The 25,023-nt window shown below is 44.2% G+C and overlaps 1 protein-coding gene across 13 annotated transcripts in view; it reads right to left on the bottom strand.

The window, feature by feature from the left end:
* Nucleotides 1-25,023, bottom strand: part of CCDC30 (coiled-coil domain containing 30) — a 40,038-nt gene that overhangs the window by 9,555 nt on the left and 5,460 nt on the right. For 6 of the 13 annotated variants that reach the window (XM_075027630.1, XM_075027633.1, XM_075027631.1 and 3 more), the window contains 12 exons: nucleotides 21,964-22,154; nucleotides 18,198-18,293; nucleotides 17,210-17,363; nucleotides 15,422-15,493; nucleotides 14,307-14,422; nucleotides 11,489-11,596; nucleotides 10,943-11,049; nucleotides 9,898-10,090; nucleotides 5,274-5,372; nucleotides 4,498-4,623; nucleotides 1,689-1,846; nucleotides 395-641 (listed from right to left, as the gene is read on the bottom strand). In XM_075027630.1, coding sequence (XP_074883731.1) covers nucleotides 395-641; nucleotides 1,689-1,846; nucleotides 4,498-4,623; nucleotides 5,274-5,372; nucleotides 9,898-10,090; nucleotides 10,943-11,049; nucleotides 11,489-11,596; nucleotides 14,307-14,422; nucleotides 15,422-15,493; nucleotides 17,210-17,363; nucleotides 18,198-18,293; nucleotides 21,964-22,154 — 1,667 coding nt within the window. Of the gene's footprint in view, nucleotides 1-394; nucleotides 642-1,688; nucleotides 1,847-4,497; nucleotides 4,624-5,273; nucleotides 5,373-9,897; nucleotides 10,091-10,942; nucleotides 11,050-11,488; nucleotides 11,597-14,306; nucleotides 14,423-15,421; nucleotides 15,494-17,209; nucleotides 17,364-18,197; nucleotides 18,294-21,963; nucleotides 22,155-23,956; nucleotides 24,130-25,023 lie in introns of all 13 variants that reach the window. The other 7 variants (XM_075027637.1, XM_075027638.1, XM_075027642.1 and 4 more) reach the window with 5 other exon arrangements.

Genomic DNA, 25,023 nt, shown 5'->3' with positions numbered 1-25,023 from the left:
AAGGAGGAGCACGGAAGATGAACAGCTTCCGCCTACAGCAAGAGCAAGACCGCTGTGGGAATAGCAAGCCAGCTCTGTCACTCACACTCCAAAAAGGTGTTGAGAAAGAGCTCCAAAAAGGTTTAAAACATCATTTAAGGACTGTATGACTTATTTCTTTCACATGTACTAAGGGGGCCATTCAGTTTATCCAAGTTCCCGCTACGTCCAAAAACACAACAGAAGGAAGTGATGACATTCATAATTTCCAAATATTTTCCACAAGGAAATCAGTCAGCCTCATCTCCCTGCTGTGTGCTAACACTACAGGACTGGCTTCCAGTCCTCTGTAATTAGGTTTTGCCACTAAATTAGTGAAAATAAAGCACGGTGCAGATGGCAAAGCTGCCCATACCTGTTTAACGCTCCCATCTAAACTGCCTGCAGAGCTCTGCAACACGAGAAACCTGTTATCTCTATGCGCCATGCCTTGATTCATCCTCAAAGTCTCTTCAAGCGTGTTGTCACCCTGCTGCCGGGTAGTCAGGGAATCTTGTTTTAACTGGGCAATTTCTTCCAGTAACAACCGTTTTTCTTCATTGCTCTCTTTTAGCTGCTTTTCTAGCTCCTCCCTCTTCTTGTTGCTTTCTAGTAATTCAGAACTTGAAGGAGAAATAGTAAAGGAGAGAGATAACTATACACATCCAAGGAAAACCACCCTCTGAAGGGGAAAAACTTGGAATACAAGAGTCCAATGAAACACTCAAGGCAACGCCCAAATGTCTCAGGAGGCTCCAAAGGGGATTTAATCCTGGGTCTAGCAGTTCTGGGCAAGGGTCACTCTCCCCTGGACACTGACCCACAAAAAAACATGTGTCCAAAGGGTCAACTCTCAGTCATTCATGAGTAGGTTAACTGCTGGCTAAGGAAATATTCGCATGGGGCCACATGAGGGGGTCTGCACTCACAAGCAGCACGGAAGCACTCGCACAACACCTCGCTGTACAGAAGCATGGGCTCAGGTCTCCTGATCAAGCTGTCTCACTTATCTCAATCCAAACTATATGTCCTCATAAGCTAACCTACCTGTCTTATCCTGGTTTTACTTTATCTCAGTACCTAGTTATCCAGGCAATCAAACTGACTGTAACTATACTGGATTTAATCCAAGCTTTTAGTTACTAATGAGAGCCTGAGCATGGATGCTCCAACTCCAAATTTGTATTGCTCTACTGAAAAAGGGGAGTCAGGGGACCTGTAAGAGCTTTATTTACAACCCTGATGCCTACTGACACCTGCCCTCCAAGGACAACTGAAATCCACAGCAGGATGTATATCATCAGCTGCTGGCAGCAGTTAGCCCCAAGGAGCCCAAGACCATGATGGGAGCTTTTTGGGACCATGTTAGTCCAAATACTACCTCAACCCAAGAGAAAAAGCTTCATCCTAAGGACAGCTCTCATTTATGCCATTCAGAAACTAGAATAGCTGCAGGAAAAAAGAGGTTTACTCCTGACTGATCATGATGTCACTAAGGGAAATGCTTATTCACCAAAATCTCTACAGAGAGATGATTACTTGAAAAGGAAGACACAAAGCTGCTGTGCCCATTTTTGCCAGAAGCAGCACTATGGGCATCTTTAAAAGACTAAAAAATTAGTCAGCAGAGGTAAGGGGCAGAAAGTAGCACAGGCCTCATTAAGGTTTACCAGAGCAGTTCTTGTTCATCCCTCAAGTTTTTGATCTGTTCTTCCAAAAATACTACTTTAGCCATCTGTTCTTCACACGTCTTTTCATCGGTACATATATCTTCATGTTTCAGCTCGAGTTTGTTAATTTGTTCTCTTTCTTGTAGGAGTTCAGAGACCTGTAAGGTCAGAAAACACCACGACTTTGATTTTCTTTGGTCTCATGGAAACCTTTTGAGCAGTGTAAGGCAATCTGGGGACTTCAAGACATGGCTTGTGATTCTGTAGCTAAATTATTGTAGTTCTTCACCCTTGAAGATACAGATGCAAGTTCTTTTTTCTGCATGGGAAGTAGCTGCATGTAAACTATCATCAAATCACATTTCTTTATTTGATTTCATCCTTCTGTTGCCCATCTGTAGTTCTCAGGGCTTTATATCATGTGCCATATCTCTTTACAAAACTAGCAACTCCTGGGAAAACAGGACGAGCACAAGGTGCACATTCAGCTGTCTCACACAGAAAGCATCCTCCATCCAAGTCAACCCAAAACAACTGTCTACAAATAGCTGCTCTCCATGTCCAATGTTACCTCATGCCTCAACACCAGGCAATGGCAGACCCAAAACCTGAGACATGGAGAGAAGACGCCAAGAAAATAAAAGGGGCAAGAAAGGAAGGCACAAGGAGCGCATAAGGACACAGGAACTCCCAGACTGGATTAGAACCAGAATCTACCAAGCCTAATATCTCCTGCTAAGCAGTGGTAAATCCAAATCCTTCAAAGAAAAATGCTTATCTACACCAAGATAAATTTACTTACATGTGAGCAACATACACAGCTTCTGTCTGCATCAGACACCAGAATGGGGATTTCTTTACATTTCTCACTCCTGTATCTAACAAAGCATTATCTTTTTGTAGGTTCTCATGGGATACATTAATGAGAGCCCTGCTTGCTGATGTTCTTTGGAGGCTTGGGAAGTATTACAATGGCTCGTAAACTCCAATTTTGAATCAGGCAACCCCAGTGAGAAAACCACAGCAGTTCGCAGACATAATATACTCCTAACTACAAGTTCAGAAAATGCTTTCTCCTCTCAAATGTCCAAAAACTTCTTAAAAACAAGAAGAGAGTTCCAAACAAATGCAAAGAACTCTTTGCATAGCATCAGTTCATAGCACATCATTAAAATTTACAAGAACAAAAATACTATCCAATTTACTCACCCATTCTATGCGTTGGACATCCTGGCAACATTGAACAACCTCAAATCTTGACCTCCGGGTGTATATCACCCATGAGAACCCAATGATTTCATGCCAAGCTAATTTCCAGCACTGTGTTGGTAAACAATTTGTCTCAACACAGCTGCTCTATCAAAAGGGAATGAACACATATGTGAAGGCAGGAATCCCACCAAACACATGCAAAGTCCTCTATTTTAGAGACTGTTACAGCCTAATGCAGGCCACTGGATTTCATCTTGTGATCCCTTTCATGGAAAAATAGTCCTCTCCTTAGGCAAAACCACCAGGCAACTGGTGGCTGAATTACAACCAAACTTACAGGAATGTATGATTTTGATTAAAAGGTCCCCGGATTGTGCGTAGATTGAATTATTGGGGTGCAAAGGTTAAAGAGTGACTCTTCTTGTTTTCCCCATCATCCCCCAAATCAGATAATTCCTTTTCATGTGCGTATTCATAGACTGACCCAGCCCCTTGCTAAACCACTCTTCAGCAAGGCTTGGTCTGCATCCCGAGCTTTTACAATGTGGATTTGTTGCTTAACAGCCCTACAAAAATCCTGTCCTCTAGATGCCACTGTTCCTCCAGTAAGAATCTTGTGTATGTGCAGTTGTGCCAACAGTTCAGGACTTTCAGAGTTTCAGGACTCACAGCTGATTTAAGGCCTCTCAGAATGCTGAAAAATGGGGTTTGTAATAAATGTAACCCCCTCTTTGCCAGCCTCCCTCAGGTCCCCCTTGTCTGCCTGATCCAGGCCACAGATCTGCAGCTCTCCTGAACTTTCAGCCTAATTTTCAGCCCATATTCCTGCCTATGTCTGCACCAGTCCTTGGGCAATTTTGCTAGCATCATATGCTCTCTCTCCTCTATGGCCCAACTGGAAGACAAGAGCACCAGCAACTCCCCCAGCAGATATAAACCTCCAAGAAGTCTATCTAGCAGTGAAATTGCTTCAAGCAAAGTGTACTGAGGTCCTTAGCACATGTAACAAAAGGCAGCGCTGGGATCCCCACAAGCTGTTCATGTAGACTTCTCTGACTCTAAGGTATTCTGACTTCTTATCACACCATATTCTGGTGAAGAAAGAATACTATTAATATTAAAGGGGACCCATGTTAAACAGCAGTCGTTGCTAACAGGTAACCATGATGTTGCTCTGCAGGGAGGTCTTGGCTCAAATCTACAAGTACCCTGCCATGTTGTGACACAGAGAGATGACAGTTCATGATCATGAGTCTTATGGTCACAAATAACTCTGCAATAAATACCTAAGTCTGAGAACTTCTACTCTGCCCTCTAGAGAAGGGGGCTTTGGCTACAAAGTTTGAATTACTGTTTTGTTATTAGAATCACTGAAAGGAAAAATAAATTACAGAGTTAGAGACGGTTCCATTAAAGCAGATGGATTTAAAACCATCTACCAAAGAAGCTTTGAAACTGGCTGGACTAGAGAAATGCATCAAGAGAAGTCAAAGAACACACTTGGGGGGCAACTGGGGCTGTTTTATGGAGTCACAAAAGGCAAGCCGCCTGCAGGGAGTCCCACTGTAGGAGCTATATGTACTTGGCTGCCCAATACCTTCTTCTCAGCCTTCAGATCTTCTCGTAACAGTTCAAGCTCAGATGCAAGTTGCTTTCTCCGTTGTCTCCGCTCTCCCAGCTGACTTCCCAACTTTTCTATTGTTTCCTGACAACTTTCCAGCATCTGAAACAAACAAAATTAAGAGTCACTTCCACAACAACATTTATTCTAGCAAAAGAGAAACAAATTGCAGAAAATGTGTCTTCTAGGAAAAAAGGCTAGGGAAAACGGTTCTCAAAAGTTGCCAGCAGGATTCCCATACCTTATACGCAGGGCTGGCTGGACATCTCTGAAGGCCTGGAGCCTCCACCTGACCCAACATACCTTGGGAAGATCATCTCCCACATGTAATGAGCTCCGTCTGGCTTAGACAACTGGCAGATCCAACTGGCTGGCAAGGAACAAATCGACCGCAGTCAGCCCCAAACCAGCTGGGAAACAGCCTTGTAAATGTACCTACACGCTACCTAGGTTTCACTAAACCCTAAACAAGAGTCAAGCACCTTCACACGTGTAAACCCTTCACTCTCACCAGGGAGAGAACAAGCTCCGCAGCTTGCAGTGCTGAAGGCAAGACAATCTCATAAGAGAGACGAGTTATCATGGAGATCATATTGGCATGTTAGCTACTTTCCTCCCAAGATATCCATCTGTCTTGCATGAGCTGATGGGCTACAAATATTCAGAAGATGGTGACAAAGTGCATTCACAGGAGATGCTCATTTGATACATTTCTAAACAAAACAATTTCTTTCCCAAGAAAAACCTCTTACCTCTTGCATCTCTTGTGCTCCAGATGATGCCTGTTCTTCCCCACTCATCTCAGTTTTGTTCTTCTGCACTTCAAGTAACTCTGTTTCTAAACTTGCGATCTTAACATAGACAAACCACAAATTAAAACCAAACCAGTACTCACAACTAGTACTAAACGCACAATTACTACTAAATTGCTCCTTGTGCTGCTATTACAGAATAAGCCCCATGTTTGGAAGCAAGGAGTAGGAGGGGATGTGGACAGCCGCCAGCGTGGGCTAGCTCCAGCTCACATCTTTCATCCTGCTGCTTCAAAGGGTGAAGCAGCCATCCAAGGCCAAGTCAAAAAATGAAAGAACCCTACTCCACAAAAGGAGAGAAACGACACAGACTTATGGTGAAAATTCAAGGCCTCCACAGCTTGTGAGCCTTCTACATGCTGCTCTCCCAACACGGAGGACCCTACGAGACCCTGATTTGTATCACAGGCCATCCTCCTTTCCCATGCTGTTGCAGTACCCACTGCCCAGCAGCTGATCTCATCCAAGCAGATGTTGGACCTGGTCCACCAGGACTTGTCCTGGTCCCTCCACCGCTCAAAGGAACCTGTAATTCCCTCTTGCAAGGCTCTGAGGACTCTTAACTTAAGCCAGCGAAACGCTGACCTCCGTGCTTCTCCTGGCAGGCAAGAGTTTGTCTGGACAAGTGCTCACTCTGCATCTGCACCATCCACTCCCCTCCACCCCAAGGCGTGTACCCTTGTGGAGGATCTCGTGGGAATGATTATTAGTCCTGCAGTTTTAAAGGGTTTAAAGGAGCTAGGAGCAGTCCAGCTTCTCCTCCCCGTTACGGTTCCTGCAGACCCTTTTGCAAAATCTGAGTCTCAGCACTCACAACCACTCTGCTCCACTGCCAGCCAGCGCAGCATTCAGCAGCCTTTCCTTTCAGCTCCTTATGCTTGGAAGAAAGTTTGTGCTGGTTTTCTTACTTCTAAACCACCAAGCTGGCCTCCCCAACTGCCTGAGCTGGGCTTTCAATGAACAAGGCTGCAGAGTGAGCAGGGACACTGGAAGGAGATGAAGTCCAGCTGCAGATGAATTCCAGCTTAATCTGTACACAGCATACCCCATACCCATTCAAGCCCCACTCAATACAGATGAGTGTATGGTGAAGCATCTAAGATGCCTTATGCCTTTCTCACCCTCCTTCCTTTGCACTCATTCGCAGATCATTTTTCATTCCTTTCCAATGGGAAGCCAAAGCCAAAAATGTGCCAAGTCTCTGCCAATCCCAGTCCGTTTAAAATTATTACAAAGCAGCACGTCAAAGCCCAGGAGCTTTGCTTTCACTGCCAGGTTTCAGGCACAAGATGGCTCTCTTGAGGCTCCCAGCAAGGAATAATCTCTAACAGAGGAAAGCTGCTGTGATACTGCTTTCTAAGACAGATGATGTTACCCAACCTAGGTGTTAAAAGCAAATCGGTGGGGTGAAACACCCAGGCCTCTTGCAGAAGAGCTAGAGAGCAATAAACCCCCTTCCTCTTGCATGACTAGATGATAGTTTGGGGTTCAACATGACTTTGGAGTTCTGGAAGGGCTTTCAAAGGCAAAATACACCTCCCTCCCCACCCCCCAGCCAACTTTTGGTCATTAAGTTGACACCCAGATATGCACTTCCATCATTTTGCTTATTTTTCCTCCAAGTCGCTAACTTTTAAGCATTTAAATTGCTCTCATAAGTCTCATGCCAATGGCAGAACAATACTCACATTGTATCCTGGTGTCCTCGTTCCGAGTCAGTGGCCTAATCAGCCAAGATTTTTGTAGGCGTGCCAAACCAGAAAAGACTTCCAAGTCTTTCTCACATGGGGCAGGCTGGCAAACACCCAGCAGTGCTGCTTTCTCCAGGCTCCAGCACACCTGCCTTCATGCAGCCCTTCCCTCATTACCTCCAAGGCACCCAAAAACCTATTGGAGATGAAGGGTGCAGCTCTGCAGCCCTTCATCTGAGCAGATGCTGGATCTAACCAAGGGTTAACCCACCTCCTCTTCCATCCTGTAATCCGCCTGTCTCTCCTCCACCGTGTGCCTCATTTCTGCCCCTTTTTCAGCTACAGCAGCTGCCGAGCTCATGCCAGCCAAAATGCCTTGCATCTCCCTGGCTACTTGGCACTCCCTGCTGCGCTCACCCTGCATCCCCCAAAGCGGCGTTCCCAGGGATCTGTTTAAGAACGCACTGAGCGAAAAAGGGATTTCTCCAACTTAAAGTGCATCTTCTTTGATTTGTGGAGGGTTGTGTTTATTCTACTGCAGTGAGAAAGTGGGAAACATTTTAGTGTGTGCTGAACAAACCCTGACTTAAACAAAAGCACAGTCATGGTGGACACACCTTTTGCCATTCCCATCAGAGAGCCTGCCCTTGGCTTCTCAGCTACACACTTAGAAACATGATGTCTGCTGGCATCCTTCATTAAGGTATTTGACCATGCCTTCAGTCTGTTTCACTGTATTTAGAGACTTCTTTCTCACAGCCAGAGGCTACTGACAAGTAATTCATCTTTTCTTCCTTTGAACAATTCATCTTGGACATGTGTGGCTGCTTCAGCATTCACATGGGATATGCCTTCACACTTGTACTATTTCCTACATCATGTTTTAACACAACAGCAAGCGTATGGACATGTCCAAGCACCGCTTACTCCTGACTGAAAACCTCTGTGTGCCTTTCCTTCTCACCTCAGAAACCCAAGGTCCTCTAGGGACACTACAGACTGGCCCTGCTGCGTGGCAGTCCAGGACCACGATCACTGCAGAGAGCATCTCAACCTCAGACAGAAGGGAGAGGGCAACTCAGCCCAAGGAAGGAAGAGCTTTTGGTCAAGCTGCAGGGCTTCAGCCAAAGGAAAAGACCTCCTCAGCCAGCCTTTTGGGGGAGAAGCCCACCTACCCTTCCTTTGTTCTCCCTGGTTAGAAATTCTTCAGCTGCCCCGTCTGCAAGGGATCACGTGCCCTGGTAGTGAAGCTGCGCAAATGCTGCAAACGGTATGTTCCCTGGGGGCAAGCAGTGACAAACCAGTCTGTAAAGTGCAGGTGCTCCTCACAGAGCGACGTCCAGAGGGATGGAGAGTCCATCCAGTAAACTGAGGCTAAAGACCGCTCTGACAAAGGCAGCATCAGGCTGAGAAGCTTCAGCAATAACTTAATCTTTGCTTAAAACATGGATGGAGATGGCTCTCCAGGTGTTGCAAGAAGACATCTAATGTTGCCATGGTTCTGGTAAACCAGATAATCAACACGGTGCTTCACATCTGCAATTTCCCAGAGGTTCCCTCACATGCAAATGAGCGGAAACAACAAAGACTTTCTATCAACCTCCTAAAGTCAAAGGATGATCTGAATGGTCTTGGCCTATTAACAGGAAAAGATTCAGACTGCCCTGGGTTGGGGGTGCCCAAAATCAAGCAGGACACAGGTTAGGAAGAAACTAGTGAGGTCATATCTTGATCAAGATTGAGAAGAGCTTCTCCAGCTTCTCTTCTTGATCAGCTTATCACAGTTCTTCAGAAAGATGTGTCCAGCCATGCCTGCCCCATTCAACAGCAGATGCTGCAGCAAAAGACAGCAGGTGATGAGGGAAACTCACTGTCCCCCCAAATTCTGTATTTTCAGCAGGGATGTCCCCACACAGTGTAGAACCTGGCCCCCCACACCCAGAAGTGCCTTGGTGTTTGCCACACGGGCTGACAGGTCTCCAAGATGTTGTGCTTGGGGAAAAGCCAGAAGTGCAATCCTTTGTCACCAGCATGCTTAACTGGTGACCTTTCCTGGGATCAAGGAGCATCAATGTTCCACATTGACCATTCTCATCCGTTGGACAGGTCTGGAGAGGGGTTAGGGATTCAAGTCAAAGCGTGGACTTCTATCATGGGTGCCAGGTTAAGGGACAACTCACGGGCTTCAGGAAAACCTCTTGCCTCTCTTCTGAGCCTCAGGAGGACTTGGGGCTTCCTGGAACTTGCTCTTCAGCAGAAACCACAGGCAGAAGAAACAACCATCCAACATGGAAAAGAAGTTCCTGCAGGAGACCAACGCTGAAGTCCATCAGGAGCACTGATGCCATCTAAGACAGCCTCTCAGGGGAAATCAGAGCTTCTAAGCTACAAAAGCTTCAGAAGAAATAGCTCCAGAGAAAAAAGATGCAACTTGAATTTGAAACTAAAAGGCTTTGCTTCAGCTCAGCCAAGAAACTGAAGGGTGCACAGCCCATACATACAGAAAGGCTGTATGGGAGGAGAGTGTTGCCTGATCTCACTCATGTGGATGCAGGAGGTACGTTAGCTAGTTAACTCTGCTTGCCCAAGCACCAAGGAGCGGGGACAGGAGCTGGAAAAGACAATGCTGCTGTGACACTGGAGAAATCTGTACCTCCAAGCAAGCATCATTTACTCACTGCTGGAATTTTTTCCTTCTTTTCCCCTTTTTTCTGAAGCTGGCAGGTTTTGCTAGTTGTATTTCTTGTCAAACTAAACAAAGCAGCATGCAAGCTTTAGGTCAAACATAATTTTATTTTACTAATCAATATGCAGAGAGAAAAGCAGCTAGAATTAAACAAAACCAAACCATATTTCTTCCATTCCTTACTTACTTTCCGGTGAAGTCCCTCCACCTCACTCTCAAACTGTTCCTTCTCCTGCTTGGTTTGGATCTGTGTCTCTCCCAGAATTGATTCCAGCTCTTCATTGCGCTCAACCAAATCCTCGTGTTCCTGCTTCAGTTTTTGCAGCTTGTGAAGGAGCTGTGAATTCCTGCCCTCGATGTTTTCAATCGCCTCTCGGCACCTACACACCAAAGACGGACATCACCCAGGCTAGAACTGCTATGTAAATGCACTGACACACATCCAAACTGCTTACCACTGGTGAGGAAAAGCCATTGTGTTTTTCACTATAGAATATTTCTGTCCTGCTAATTTTGAGTCTCACATCCAGCATGACCTGTGCCTGCTCTTATTTAGGAGGTGATGCATGGGAATTAGTGGTGACAGGCTCTACACAAGAAATGATGAAGGTCTGGGGAGAAAACTGGTCAGGCACGAGGATGCTAACAGAAGAGAGGCAATGGCAAATTCAACTGCTTGAGGTGGAGAAACAGGCTTGGGCATTTGAAGGGAAAGAGAGTCAGAGGGATGACATGGGATCAGACCCCCTTTCCTCCTTGAACCTGCTAGAAGAGGCACAGCAGCTTCCTGAGCAGGCCACAGGAGAACGAAGCTTTGACTTCCCTTCAAAATCACAGTTTACATATTTAAGTTTGAAAGCCAAGTGTTTTAGTACACCCCTGGACAGCAACCAAATCCAGAGAAATCTTGCCAGCAGCAAAACAGTTTTGAAAACAACACTGTTGTCTGCAGAGAGCCACAAAAGCCCAACCCTATTCTTCTAGGAAAGCCATAAACTGGAGAAAGTGTCAGAAAACAGCTCGCATTCTTGATACCAAAGGCTACAGACCCACTCAGGACTGCATTACCTCCAAACTTTCTGATTTGGAAGCAGAGGAACAAAGGTAGTACCAAAGAGTATTCTAAAGAATCCAATACTTAAATCCACCCTGCAAGACAGAATACCAGCAACCAGAGTGCCAGATAAGCCACTGTGAAAACACAACAGATGAAGGATTTCTACACTGCTCACCTTTTATGAAATGTTTCACTACCCTGATATCTGTCTTCTTGATCTGAGCCAGCTTTGCCTGAAATGCAGTCTCCTTCAATCCTCCCTTCGTCCATTGTGCCTTGTGTCTCAAGAGAAAATGAAAAGTTAGCACATAATTAAGAGTGAAATCTTAGCACAATGTGATTCCAAAGCTACCGGAGTCTCTCATAAATAAACAGGACAACCAGAAAACATGAGCTACATCATCTACATCTATCTGCATTAGATGATCCACTAGCCATAGGAGCAAAACCCACCCAAGACCCACAATAATATGAAGGCACTAGTGGGTATTAGTTTACGCCAAGAGACATGCTCTACACATTAGTGTATTTGTCAGGCCCAGCATAAATCCTACATCACACCTGCACAGGATGCACTCATGCATACATAGAAAGAAGAACACATGCATTTCTGCACTACAAGCCATGCATCTTCATTTATGGCATGGGGCTGAAATGCAGAGGGGGGCCTGTTTGCTCAATTTGCTTTCTAGAATGGAAAACAAAAAGCCCTTGAAAATACCTGCAGCGAGGACGCAGCGACTTCTTCAGTCTCGGCTGGCGCAGGCAATGGAAGTCCTTGCTTCTCACTCTTCTGATACTCACAGATCTCCTCTTTGAGCTGTTCAACCTTCAAAAGGAAAACACTTGCTTTTATTTTTGGTGAACGTTCATCCTTCTGTCTTAGAGAATTAAAATTCCCCTCAAATTTGCTGTAGATAAACTGCAGATTTATTAATATTAACCACTCAGCTTGAGGGATTGTTTGAGATCATGTGGCTACTCCAGCTGGGTGACCTCAGACTATTTAGAGAGGTAAAGAGCAATAAAAGGGGGAATGTCGCACTGCATTAAAGGGTAAAAGATTTTTCTTCATTTACTTCAGTTACTGATCATGCACATGTTGTACATCCCCTTTTACCAAACGGGACTGAAGGCAGAGGGCTAGACAGATCACAACCACTACTTCTGAAGACAACTTTTAGTTTTTGCTGTTGTCAATAGGACCAATATAATATTATTATTAGCAGGCAACTGTTCACACCACACAGTCACTTACTCACTTGCACACTCACTCTTGGCTACTGGTTGGAGCAATAGCTGGGAGGCCAACCCCAGCCATTTACTCGGAAGTGGAGGGTTGTACCGCAGTGGCTTCTGGATGGGTGTTCATGAAGTCCTGCAGATAGTGCTCACCTTCATCAGATGCAGATATAATCCTGTACTCTTCAAGGGTATCCAGCAGCACACGTGGATGCCATCTGAGCCTCACACGGATGATGCTAGGGACCTTGCACAGGTTCAGTGGACCATTACTGTCCCAGGGTTTTTTTTGTTTGTTTGTTGGTTGGGGGTTTTTTTTCAGATTTAACAGCACTGCTAGTCTCTGGAGCTATCAGCCCTTGCAAAGCTTTCACACACCACCTTCTCAGCATGCATTTTTACTTTCTTCAGTCTCTTCAGCTTCCATCCACACCCACAGGCACCTGCAGAGCCCGCTCACACAGACTCACTCACACCACACAGACACTGACCGAATCCTGCACAGTTAAGGCTCAATACTCCAACTGGTGGAGCACATGGTAAGAACGAGGTCAGTCTCCCACAGACAACCAAACCAGAGTCAACTGGCCAGCCTGCTCCTCAGCTGGCTGTCCATAACTCGCAGGCAGAAAAAAAGACTTCAGGATGCAGAATTTCTGTGACTTGTAATAAAGTACATGTTCAGCTTCTACAAATTAAAAATCATGGTTTTCTAACTTCTATACCAACAGTTAAACCTCATCCCTAAGGAACAAAGGTAATTTGCTTTAGCTTAACAACATGGTTGGTTGGAAATTATCTCAATCTGGCTTTTTTTTTTTTCTGTACAGAGAAAACAATACCTTATTTGTATCTGTGGGTTTTTTTGTGTATATACAATTCTTTTTTATATATATTTAGAAAAAAATATATATACACAGGTGTATGTATACATAGTGACTGAAAGAAGCAATGTCCTAAAGCAAAGAAAATGTTATTTGGAATAAAAAAAATGTAAACTGAAGAATGTGAACTAAATTACATAATATTTTTTTGCAGACCCAGAAACAGACTGTCCTGTAAATACAAGGTTTGAGATTACAGATATGCTTAGATGCTGTGCTAAGGAAGAACCAGCAACTTTTTTAAATGCAAGGAACAGAACTACATACTAAAATTTTTAATCCTCAAATGTTAATAAATTATGTTCAATAAAGTAAATCTTTGATATTATTGTAATGAGATGGGCATGGTATTCTCAGAGATACTCATATTACTTTAAAAATACTCGTTTTAATCCAAGAGCCCCGCAAGGCAGCTGCTGAGCTATCTGTGCTGGGATGGTGTAAGTAATTATAGGCTGCTGGCAACCAATTATTGGCTGCTGAAGGTCTGATATAAAGAATTTGAGAGTTAAGAACAGAAACAGAATTTGTGCCAAATGACACATTTTAATGGGAAACAGACTGTTATATTCACTCACTATTGGCAATCTCAGTAAGGAACTATCTTGTTGATAAAAATTATTGCATTCGGAGAATCCTAAATGTAGTACATCAAGTATTTAACTACTAGTAACGTAACACTAAGCATTTAACTAATAGTAATGTAGGTAATTCACTTAAGAAAGCCCACACAAAATCAAAAGGATTAAGTCTATCTTCTACTGAGCAAATCAACGTAACCACATTTTAATGCAGCCAAGGAGGCTGAGAGGTATCAAAACATGAGCATAAATTTAAAATTGTTTTAAAAATAGCTAGTTTGGGGGTTTAGACTACACTTATTTGCTGTCTTTAATAACAGTCCTCAAGAAAAGGTAGAAATGTTGCTTATTCTGTTTATCCACTTGATTTTTTGCAAACGTTGGCTAGTGACAGAAAGCATCGACCTGATCCTGTACACTGGGCACAGGAAAACATGTCTTTCAGGGCCCTGCGCTGCAATCCCTAAAGCACATGCTCAGTTTGAGCACACACAGTCCCCTCCGTGTTCAGTGGAGCATCAAACTCTTCCTGCACTGAAAGACGCTATGAGAGCTGAATTTTTTCAGGGCTGCAGTAACAGCAGATGCTTTAAAACACTCTTTGGATATTTATTCTGCCTGTTTCCCAAAGTTTATTACTCCACGAGCCATGAAAGGTCAGAACCACAGCTCTGGAAAGACTTGCTATAGAAAAGAGAGGGGAAAGAGAGAGGCAGGGCAGGTTAAGGAGTAGAACTGAATGTCAGGAGCCAGCCCAGCAGTGTTGGCCATGCAGAGGCTCGTTGGTGCCATGGCCGACCAGGAGATCCAGCAGCAGGAGATGGGTACTCACCAGATCGAGGAACGCTTTTCTCTCCAAGTCGAGTGTTTGGACCCGTGCTCTCAGCGCCAGAATTTCCTTGTCCAGTTTGCTGTTGTGCTCCATGGCCTTCTGTAGCTCAGTCCTGTCTGTACAGAACAGAAAAAACAGGTCACCAGCACTGGTTTGGACCTTGACCTCCACCAAGCTCAGAGGGGACCTAACACATGAATAAGGGTTCTGAAATTGCCTTGCCCTTATGCACAGGCGTATGTGTGCAACAGCACAGAGGGGAGTTCCCTGTACATATGGGAACACATTCTCTTACTCACATAGTAGAGGTTTGTGTTTCTGGAGATCCAGATTCAACAGCAGTGCTATGTTTATGACAGGAGCACAGCAGTCTCTCCATAGTTATTCCAGGGATTCAGTTTACCTCTAGATCATGGCAAATGCCTCACCTCAGATATTTAGGTATGGGTTTGACAGACAACTAGGGTAAGCTCTGAAAAACCCAAACAGCCACATCTCTTATTTTCATCCTAAAATTCATTATTTGCTACGAGCAGAAACACAATCACAGTAAATGTATCAGTGTTGTGCTAGCATTAATATTTATGAAATGGCCTGCACAGTAAAAATTAGGGTTGCATACCAACCTTCAAGTCTGAATCAATAAACATATGCAACCGTCACACCAATTAATGCAGACTACCTAGTATTTCAAGTGCAAGAAATAGGAAAAGATGTTTGTATTAAGAGCATATTGACATAAACATGTCCAAATATACAGTGGTATCCTAATAAAAACTAGTGAGAAGACAGTTTTTCTTACAGAAAAGGTGAACAAAGATTTTTCCCTTTTCAGCTTAATGCTAGGCACAGGAAATTTCAGCTTAAATTTTACTTTTATTTAGGCAAAAATAAAAACATATCTTCTTTCTTGATCCCAGTGTTGGAAGAGGGTGGGGAACCCAACCCTGTTTCAAACAAGGATTTTGACACTGGATTTTCAGTTTTGTAATTTAAAATAAAAGGCAAGGAACCCCTTCTACCAAACTGTTCATTTTGCTGAAAAGCCCATTTACAACTACAGAAAGCCTTGATAAAATTCTGGATCTTCTCCGCTTGTAAACAGTGTGACTTACCACTCTCTCTCCATTCATTCACCCCTTTCTCCCGGCTCTCAGGTGCTTGCAGGGCTGACCATGCAGCTGATTCTACAAGGATAATAAAGAGACAATTTTGCTGTGGCAGTCCATTTGTATGCTGCTGAACGCTAAACTCTGCAACATTTTTAATGCACTTTGTTAAACATAGAGTTGAAGGAAAATTAAACAACAAAAAAAAAGCAGCAGCTAGCTAGACACACAATTTAAAATCTCTAATCACTGAAAACCCAATAACTGGGCTAGAAACTGGCCAGGAGCAATCTTGTATTTTCTCTTCAATACAGGCAAGCAGCTGCAAGTTATCATTGAACGAAAATACACTAAGTGGAGTGTTACTAAAGATCAGAGATTTCATTTTAGGTTTGTATTAGAAAATCAATTTATTTATAGAGCAGTTGCATCTGAAGCTCATCAGGAGGAGAAGGCATGTAGATATACACCATCGAGGAAGCCACTAAGATGTTATAACACTAATTTTGCACACTAATACTTGCGGCATAATAAACCACACAGACATAACAAGCATTAAACCCTTACTCACAGTTTGGAAAGCCTTATATTCATTTGATATTTAAGAAGATTATAAATATGCAGGCTACAATCCACTGAGAAGAGTCGCACACTGCAGCCCGTCCATGATCTGGAGAAGCAGTACTGTTTGGAGGCTGCAATACAATGCTCGCTCCATCCCCAGGGACGCACGTGTACCAATCGATACACAAAGCAGATGCCCACGGAGTGCTCATTTCCCTGCCTTTGATTAAAAGGCTGAAAACAATGATTTTGGAGGCTGACTAGGTTTAGCTAGGTCTGAGTGTTGGGCATGAGCTGTGAGGTCAGCATCAGGACCTGCAATTCACACATAAACCCTACCCAGGTAGTACCAGTCTCCATAAGTAAGTCAGTCTCTGCAAAGGCACATGGGGCAGGAATGTTATCTCATCACATTTTGCTGTTCTCCACTGAAATTCTGCATCACAGATTTTGGGACAACATAAGTAACCCAGAGAAAAAGCATCCAGAAATCAGTGTTTTGCTTGGGAAATGTCCTGTAGGAGGTAGGAGTGAAGCACCTGGCTTTAAGGACCACTCCAATAGGAGCTTTATCAAGTAGTTCGATTTCCCACCAGAAAACTGTTTATTTTTACAGTCAGTATTTAAAAATAAATGTAATATTTAAGGGCTGGTCAACAACAGTTATTTCAATAAGGAGGTTAAGCAAATATTAGCAGTGATAAGAATCTAACCAGTCACTTCAAGACTGCTGATAAGCTCCAGTTATGTGCACTTGTTAACGGCTCCTAACAAGGCAGCATCCCAAACATAGCATCTGAAGAACCTAGAGATGAGCGGTCCAGCTGTGCTACCACTGTGTACAATATACTTCAGCTACTCTGTTTCTGGACCAAGTCATGATTTCCTCTCCATCGCCTCCTAGGGCATGAATTTCTCCCTGCATATGAGCCAGGGAGAGGAAGTCAAGACCCTGCTGCTGTAATCACAGATCAGATAACCCCATGTCTCAGTTTTCCCCACTCAGAATTAATTGATTTGTGACTGTTAACGACTGCATTCTGATATCCTAGGTACAGGATCTCAGGCTAACATCTGACACTGATTTTTCCACATTACAAGCAGAGAGGATACAGGACAGCCTGCCTCCAACTCCCCTGGGTGAGAAGTCCAAGGCTTACACTAACCAGGGGTGGTCTAAATGCAAGCCAGTAATTAGGAATGGCACGCAGCCACAAAAGAAGTGCTTACCGATTCTGCTCTGCTCCTTTGTTTGTGCATCCAGCTCATCTGTCAACCTCCGGATCTCCTCCTGGGCCATCAGCAGCCTCTGTGTGGCCTCATCCAGATCTCGTTCAACTCTTGCACGTGATGCTTGTTCCCTCTCCAGCTCCTCTCTGTAGGACTAAAACACAGGGGCTAATGCTCCAAAAGAAATGAGATAACCCTCCTGGCGATGCAACCACAAGGCATGTCCCCCCTCTGCGCTACTCCTGGCCCACCAGAACAGGGGTGGTAACACAAACAGAAAGCAGATGAACTCGGGGAAGCCACTGCAGAGGCAAGAGACAGACACGCAGTGAATAACCCTCTTCACCATGGACACATGCCAAAAAGCAGGTGCAGACCAGCATGCTGTGGCTGTTTTCCTACACAAGGCTCTGTTTTTCCCTCCTCAAGACAATGCCATTAATTACAATGCATTTTCAAACACATAATATATGAGGTTTTCCAAGGAGAGGGCTCCACCACACCCCATGACAAGTTTGGTCCAAGGACAATTCAATTCTGCACATTTGTGGTCCCATGGCTGTTGTGAGAGCTAGCCCCAAGCCAGCCTCATGCTGCTAACCTCCTCTTCCAGTCTGCACTTGATCCTAGAGTGCAGGAGATAGATACTGCTCCCACTCACATGTGATTCTGCAGAAAAGTAATTTCAGCTGATACAAAAAGAGCTATTTCTCACCCCCTTGACTTTGGTCCACTCATCTCCATACCATTAAAGGCAGGTGAGTGCTTACAAGCCAGCCCTGACCCAAAGCTGGTGAGATGTTAACCCTGACTCTCAGCAGAAGCAATTAACTCAGGCTTAGCACCAGGCTCATGTGGTCAGAGCTCACTCGCATCCCATCAGCTAAAAACAATAAAAAAAACTCACAGCATGCTCAAGAACAGACCCACTGCTTGAAATCTAAACTACACGCCATGTCATCAGCAAGAAACTGTGCATACATATTACCTTATTCATTGTCTCTCCAGTAAGCTGCACGGATTCAGGCTGTTGTTGGAGTTCATCTTCTAGTGACTGATGAACATGACCAAACTCATCCTTGCACTGAAAGAGATTTTAATAAATCACCACCACCAGAAAGCATGCTGCCATGTATCCCTCAACACCAGTGTGTAGGATTTGCAGTTTCAACATATCTTGATTAGAAGGGGTTTTGTAATCATACCTTATATTTGAAGAGAACATTTCAACCAGACTTATCCCAAATCCTTGTGAAAATCCCTCAGTTGTCTCCATAGTACTGGGAACTCCATGGGTTCACTATTTATTTTTTTTTAAACCTGTGATCTCCTTGGCATCTTCCTTTTAGAGCCTGTAGGCTCAGCTTTGCCCAAAGAAATGTATTGGGGCTGAGCATGCTTGACTCACTTTATCAGAATAACCCTGGGTTACTTCCCCATGTCCCTCTCTTTTGAACCACTTATCAAGATAATGGATTCCTGCTCCCCTGCAGCCTGCACACATAAACCAGCATCAAGGATTTGCTAATGCTCAGGAGGTTGGTTGTCATTATTTTGCACCTTGGCTCTAGAGAGGTGAGTGTGCTTGTACATGCCATGCCTTCTACCAGAGCTCAGAAAGCACTTCCCCACGTATATATTAGAGATGACTACACAAAGATGCATGTTTGTACTCTGGCTTTTTGCATTAGCGAGGATGCATCAAAAAAATCAATTATGCTTGAGCAGTCTAGCTAAAAGCTGCATTCATTACTGTAACAGACAGGAACATATCTGGACCTCCAGTATAAGAGTGAAACAAGTACGTAACAGGTCATTTGCGAATAAGAAAGGCTACACGTTCCAGTAAACAGAGTAACAAGAGCAATTAACCTATTAACCTGTAACACTGCTGTGACTCTAATGATTCTGTAAAACAAGTGTGATGCTACCCCAAACAATGGAGTGCTTAATCAACAGTTTCTAGTTCACAAGCATGGACAGCAATGACATCATCTGGGAAGAATAAACAGTCCGCTTTAGAGGAATTGTTTTCCTGAAAAATAGATCTCCAATGTATCTTTCACCTGGTTTTAAAAATACAGAAAACAAGGTGCCCAGTATAAGAACTGCAGAGAAGTTGCATTTGATTAGAAATGAGGAGCATTAAGCTTATAATGTGTTTTGATCATACAAGAATACATTTTCCTTTAATAAGTCTCATTCCTCTAAACAGCTGCAGGAAAAGTGGGTCAAAGTCAGGTATTTATAGGCCTGTCTACCTACTAGGGGACTCTGGCACCATGTACCAGGAGGAATTCAAGTAAACTCCACATTGTTCTTCACACATAGACAGCCTATATTATTTCCACGTACAAGACTTTTTGCCTTGGGGCTCTGTCCTTCACCCAGCCCAGGTGCAACAACACTCTCTCCATCTTTATCCAGCATTCAAGACCAGTCTTGTTACAGAAACATGTTCATTACAGGATCATTAGAAAGAAAGGTCCTGAGAAGGGACTGCTAGGAGAAGTCAGCTGCATCCTCAGAAGGACGAGCTCCATGCAAGAAGGTTTGGATTCAACACCAGACTTGCAGGCATCTGCATCCTTCATTTGCCCTGGCCCTACTTCCCTTACTCAGCTGTGGCACTGAAGGAAGAGCAAATCCAGTCACACCTGGTAAACACTCGGTAGCAGATACAGTTAACTGACACTTAATTGGAAGGTTACAGCTCTGTCTCCCCTTTTTAACTACAGTGGGGTTTCTATCATGCTAGTCCGTAGGAAAAAATGGTGTGTTTGCAGCAAACATTTGTACCAAGTGACAGGCATTCACGGGTAGATTATTCAGGATTTGCAGAGAGGCATTTTATATCCAAGAGCAAGAGACAGTGCATTAGCGAAGTTTCTCTGCCTCACTGCAAACAGATTCTTTGATTCCAAGGTGGCTATTTACATCTGAAGGTGTTATTGTACCATGGATGAATCCTGAATGACACCCAGACCTACAATAGTTAGGCAGACTAGGGCTCTCCAGCCAGAAAGGGATGCTCTTCAGGTCAGTAAAATCCCAAATGGCACAGAAAAGGCAGATAAAAAGGCAATTGTTCCCTGCCTCTTAATACAAGAGCTGGAGAGCATCAAACAAAGCCAGGAGATGGTAGGTTGAAACAAAGGAACTTCATGTGACAGTAGCTGAACTGTGAAATTCCTCACTGTAAGATATTGAGGATATTAAGAAAACTGCATGGGTTTAACAAGCCACCAAATTCATGGAAGGTAAAAATTAATCAAGGACTACTAGACACAACGATAGAGCCTCTGGTTCAGACATTGCACGCCACTGGAGGCAAGGAGAGCATTTGTGATGAACTATCACAACATATTTGCCCTCCTATGACACTGTCTTCTGCGGTTTTGCATTTGCCTTCTGGTGAGATGGCACAACACAGCCCAAACCAAGCTGAGCTTCGCAGCAGGTCTGCCAAGCCTCCCTCCTTCAGCGAGCTTGCCCAAAAAAGGCCAATAAGCTTTTGAACTCCAAACCAGTTTTATCAGAATGAAAAACTAGAAACTTAAAACTCTAGAAAGTTCAAGAAAGTGACAGAAGATGAGACAGCAACAAATTGGTCTGTCTGCAAGTCTTCCACCTGCTTGTGCCCCAGCCAACTCCAACTTTGAGGTCACCAAACCCTGCCAGTCCTCTCTGTCCCCAGGAGGGCTTTCCTATGAATCCTGGCTGGCTGTGCTTTGGAGGGGCTGCAGCTCCTGGCTCTCTTGTGTCCCCCTTGCAGCCTGGAGCCTTCTCCCCTAAGGTCACCCACTGGGTCCACAGGCAGCAGCAACCCCTCTCCCTCCAGACAGGCAACCTGGCCTGGCAACTTCTGAAGCGGCAGGAGGAGACTGGGAAAAAGAAGAAAAATTTAACACTGTATCACAAATACTGCAGGGCTAAACAGGCTCTGGACCTGGCCCAGTACAGCAACTTTTGTGCTCCTGTACATCTGACAGCCATTGCTTTCAGAATTAAGTTATGGATGAGGCCAGTAAGCACAGCAATGTGGGAGAAACAGCTATGAGAACCAAGCAGCTCCTGGGGTCCAGTTGCCTGAAATGGCCGTATTCAGGAGTAGATGGAAGTCGGGGGCCTTGGTGGGAGGGAGATCTCCCTAAGTGAAGTGATCAGTCACAAACTGTCTCTCCAACAGACAGTAGCTGCTGCTGCTCCTCCATCATTTGTCAGTGCCCTTCATCTCGACCTCAGAAAGCAACAAATCAAGACATAGATGGTCCTCTCTATCCTGCCAATCATCAAGTCATGCTGTGAAATTTATTTACTGAACTCAGTTTGTAAGCAGAGGTTTGCTTAACTTCCATCCTCTAGCTCAGCAGCTAGAAGACAAGGGAAGAGATTTTCTTAAACTAATGATTTTCAGGGGAACTCGGTCATCTGAAGTTAAATACTGGATCATCAGGTAATCTGGATTTAATAGAAAGTCATTATTGCTCAGTGAAGATCCTCAAACCAACTATATCACACTCTTCAATGTTCTCTGTTAAAATTAATCCTGTTCACTATCACCATGCAAGATGTGGGAGCAAATCAAGTGTAAAGACACAAGTGTGAAAACTAATAAAGAAATGAACTTCAGCATTAAGAATCCACAGTGTCCTCATAGATAGGAGAAATATTTTTACTTTAAAAAGTATCTCAGAGACATCCTTTTCCCCAGAACGCTTTCAGTCAGCCTGAGAAGCTAAAGCAGGAGGTACCTGAAGCTGTGCCGCACACAGCCTGTCTATGTAGCTGTGTGAATTCAACTTCTGATCTGCAATCTCCAGTTTCTCCAGCAGCGTCGTTCTTTCCACCAGTAAATAAGCAATCTGTTCACTGGCATTACTGTGAGCTATTTCGGACAAGCCTTCCTGTTCCAGCATCTCCTCAACCTCCTTCAGCTGGGCTTCTGCAAGATAAGGCTTTCTGTGAGCAGAGGAACAAACGAAGCCCAATTCCTTCCAGATCTGCATTCTAGCTCCTCTAAATGCTCCCCACCACAACAGCCCTGGAGCTCACCAAGAGCTCATAAAACATGTAGTCTCTTCTCCTGCTTCTCACCTCCCTTTCTGACTCCTATCCCCTGTTCTTATCTCAGCACCATTCCCACTGTCCCAATGTTTCTGATCTGTTCCAATGTTTCTCCTGACATCTATTACCCTGCCTGCCAAGCAAGTGATAGGACCTGCTACGTCTAGACTGAGTTCTCCTGCCTTGTTTTAAGTAGGGGAGTTATTACGACCATTTTCTTCTACCCAGCAGCTAAGCTTCACCAACCTGGTTATCCTCGACCCTTTTAACCCTTAATACAGCTTGGTGGAAACAAAACAACAGATTAAATAGGCATTGAGGGAAACCAAACAGATGGACATGCAGTCACATAAACATTTTCTTTGGAAGATGTGACATAAAATACCATATTACTCATATAAGCAGAGCATCACTATTTTCCTAAGGACTGTTTGGTAGGGAGGTAGATCTGAGTATCTTTTATTTTTCCCCATGCACAGCAGTGATGCGCAGCAGCACCTGGTGCATTGCGCACAGCCCACGGGGGAGATCGGGGTGCTGTATCCCATGTGATATGGTAGGAAAGCATGGTGGGGAACTGACGAGGGTCTGAAGTGGAGTTAGAGAAACAGCACCCTGTGGGCACAAAGGGACTCAGAGTACTTCTTAAAACATGACCTTAGAAATCACTCCCTGAACGGGGTTCCTGACCCATTCCTCCAAAACCAGCTATAAACACAGGCTAAGGACTGCTTCTGGTAACACAGACCTGTTATTTGAAGGTCTCTTGTAGGATTAAAGGAGAAAAAAAATCCTTTTAGAATAAAACTTCCAATTCTTCACCATTTATCCCAAAATTATAGCTGGGAAGCCTCTGTACTGGCCTCCAAGGCAGAGAGACGACAACAACCTTTGCAAGAGAAGTTGGTTTATGGCTAGGCATCATTGTGTTTGTGCAAAAAACAGTTGTTAAAAAGAGCCCCTCGTTTGCATGGTTGGAAATTTATCTGCCAGGAGAATATGAGGAACCTTTGGTCTCCCACATGGTCAGGGCAGCAACACGTGCACTGGATCCAGTAGCTTGTTAAGCTAAGGAAGGGTTTTTCAAAACCTCCCTATGTAATTCGTATTAAAAAGAAAACCAACAAACGCTGCTCCCAATTTCGAGCCCAAACCAGATTATAAAGGTTTCCAAGTGCTGTAGGATAGGAACTGGGGAGACTTGTGGGTTTTGTATGGAGGAAAGAGAAATATTCATGCTCTTTCACTGCTTAGGGAGCTAGAGTTAGACACCTAAAGTTAAGCAGAGCAAAAATTCCTCATACTGTTACACAGGACACATGCACAGCTCTGGACAAGTCTGTTCCTCATTTCCACACACTGGATTTAACAGAGGGCCCAGTGCAATCACATCCTAAGGCTCAAATCAATCGCATGTTTCCACTCTGCATTTTGCAGTCAGCTCTGTCCAGCCCTGTGGATGGAAAACAGCCTGCGGTTTCCCGTTTGCCTTCCCCTGTGGTTATAAATTACAGCTTGTTCAATGAAGAGGTCAAACATGGCTGACTTGCAGCTTTCCTACATGAAGCTGAGCAAAACATTGCATTTTGCAATATAAAAGTAGCTGGCCACTTGCTCCATATGCATTATGAAGAAACCACAGCTCATACTAAACTGAACTCCCCCTTGCCTCCAACCTACCTTGCAGTCTCCTCCCACAGTTTTGCCAAATCCCATCTAAAATAAGCCAAAAGCTTATCTGCTTTATGGCCAGAAATGGGACAACCATCTCCATTTAGGACCAATGGTCTGAACTCACATGGCTGGCTTCTGCATTGACAGTTTTGCTTGCAAGTACTTCCCTTACACCCAACCTGCAAAACAATATTAAGCAGTATAGTTTGGTGTAACAGAACCTAGAAATTTTGCACAGGCTGAAGAGGAAAAAAGATTTGTGAGGATGAAGGGAGTCTGCCATACACAGCACAGATTACCTGCTTGTAAAAGCCCACTAATTTCTTACAAGTATCTCAAACACCTTCCCTACCACATCTAACATGTCCTACTTGAGAACAGCAAATGCCTCATCCAAGCAACGTTATACCAGTGCACTGATGTGTTCCCACTAGCAAGTATCTCCTGCGCCACCTCTGCAGTTGCTTCTTTGGAAGCGAGTTTTATATTTGCAAAGGTCTCTTACCCCAGGAAGTTTCTCAGAAATAAGCAGTTCACCAGTATCCTCACACCCACCACAGAAGCTGCATCCTCTCGTCCATGCTGGGTACGTTTAAGCAGTACAGCTGTTACAATAAACAAGCTCAGGCCACAACTACTTATTCTTTTTGTTTCACTTTTTAAACAAATTGAGGCAAGCCCCCAACAGCGTTGTGTTTTACTGCCATTACATTTGTTTTTCAGAAAGGCTTTTGGTAATGCAGCACATGAGTTATCGATCTGCCCTCCAAAAACACTGAGGCGTATTTGACAAGAACCATTGGAAACGGATTGTTAACTGCCTCGAGGAAAGGAAAAATTTCACTCTGGGCAGAGGTACCAAATGAGGTGAAGCTCAGATCAATAGCTCAACATAAAACCAGAAGTGGCTGCTCTCTGCAGTAACCCTTTGAGCCTGTTCCAGCCAAGAAGTAAATGCGTAAGTAGAAACTTCCTTTTTATCATCAGAAACAGGTTTTAGCAGATCGAATTGCTCCCAGCAATCCTCAGACCAAGCAGAGCTTCTGATCCGTTTGGCTGCTGTTGGAAGAGGG

Source organism: Buteo buteo, chromosome 5 (assembly GCF_964188355.1).
Source record: "Buteo buteo chromosome 5, bButBut1.hap1.1, whole genome shotgun sequence".
Lineage (NCBI taxonomy): Eukaryota > Metazoa > Chordata > Aves > Accipitriformes > Accipitridae > Buteo > Buteo buteo.
The sequence above is the reverse complement of the archived record's forward strand: the minus strand, read 5'-3'. Positions and strand labels throughout refer to the sequence as shown.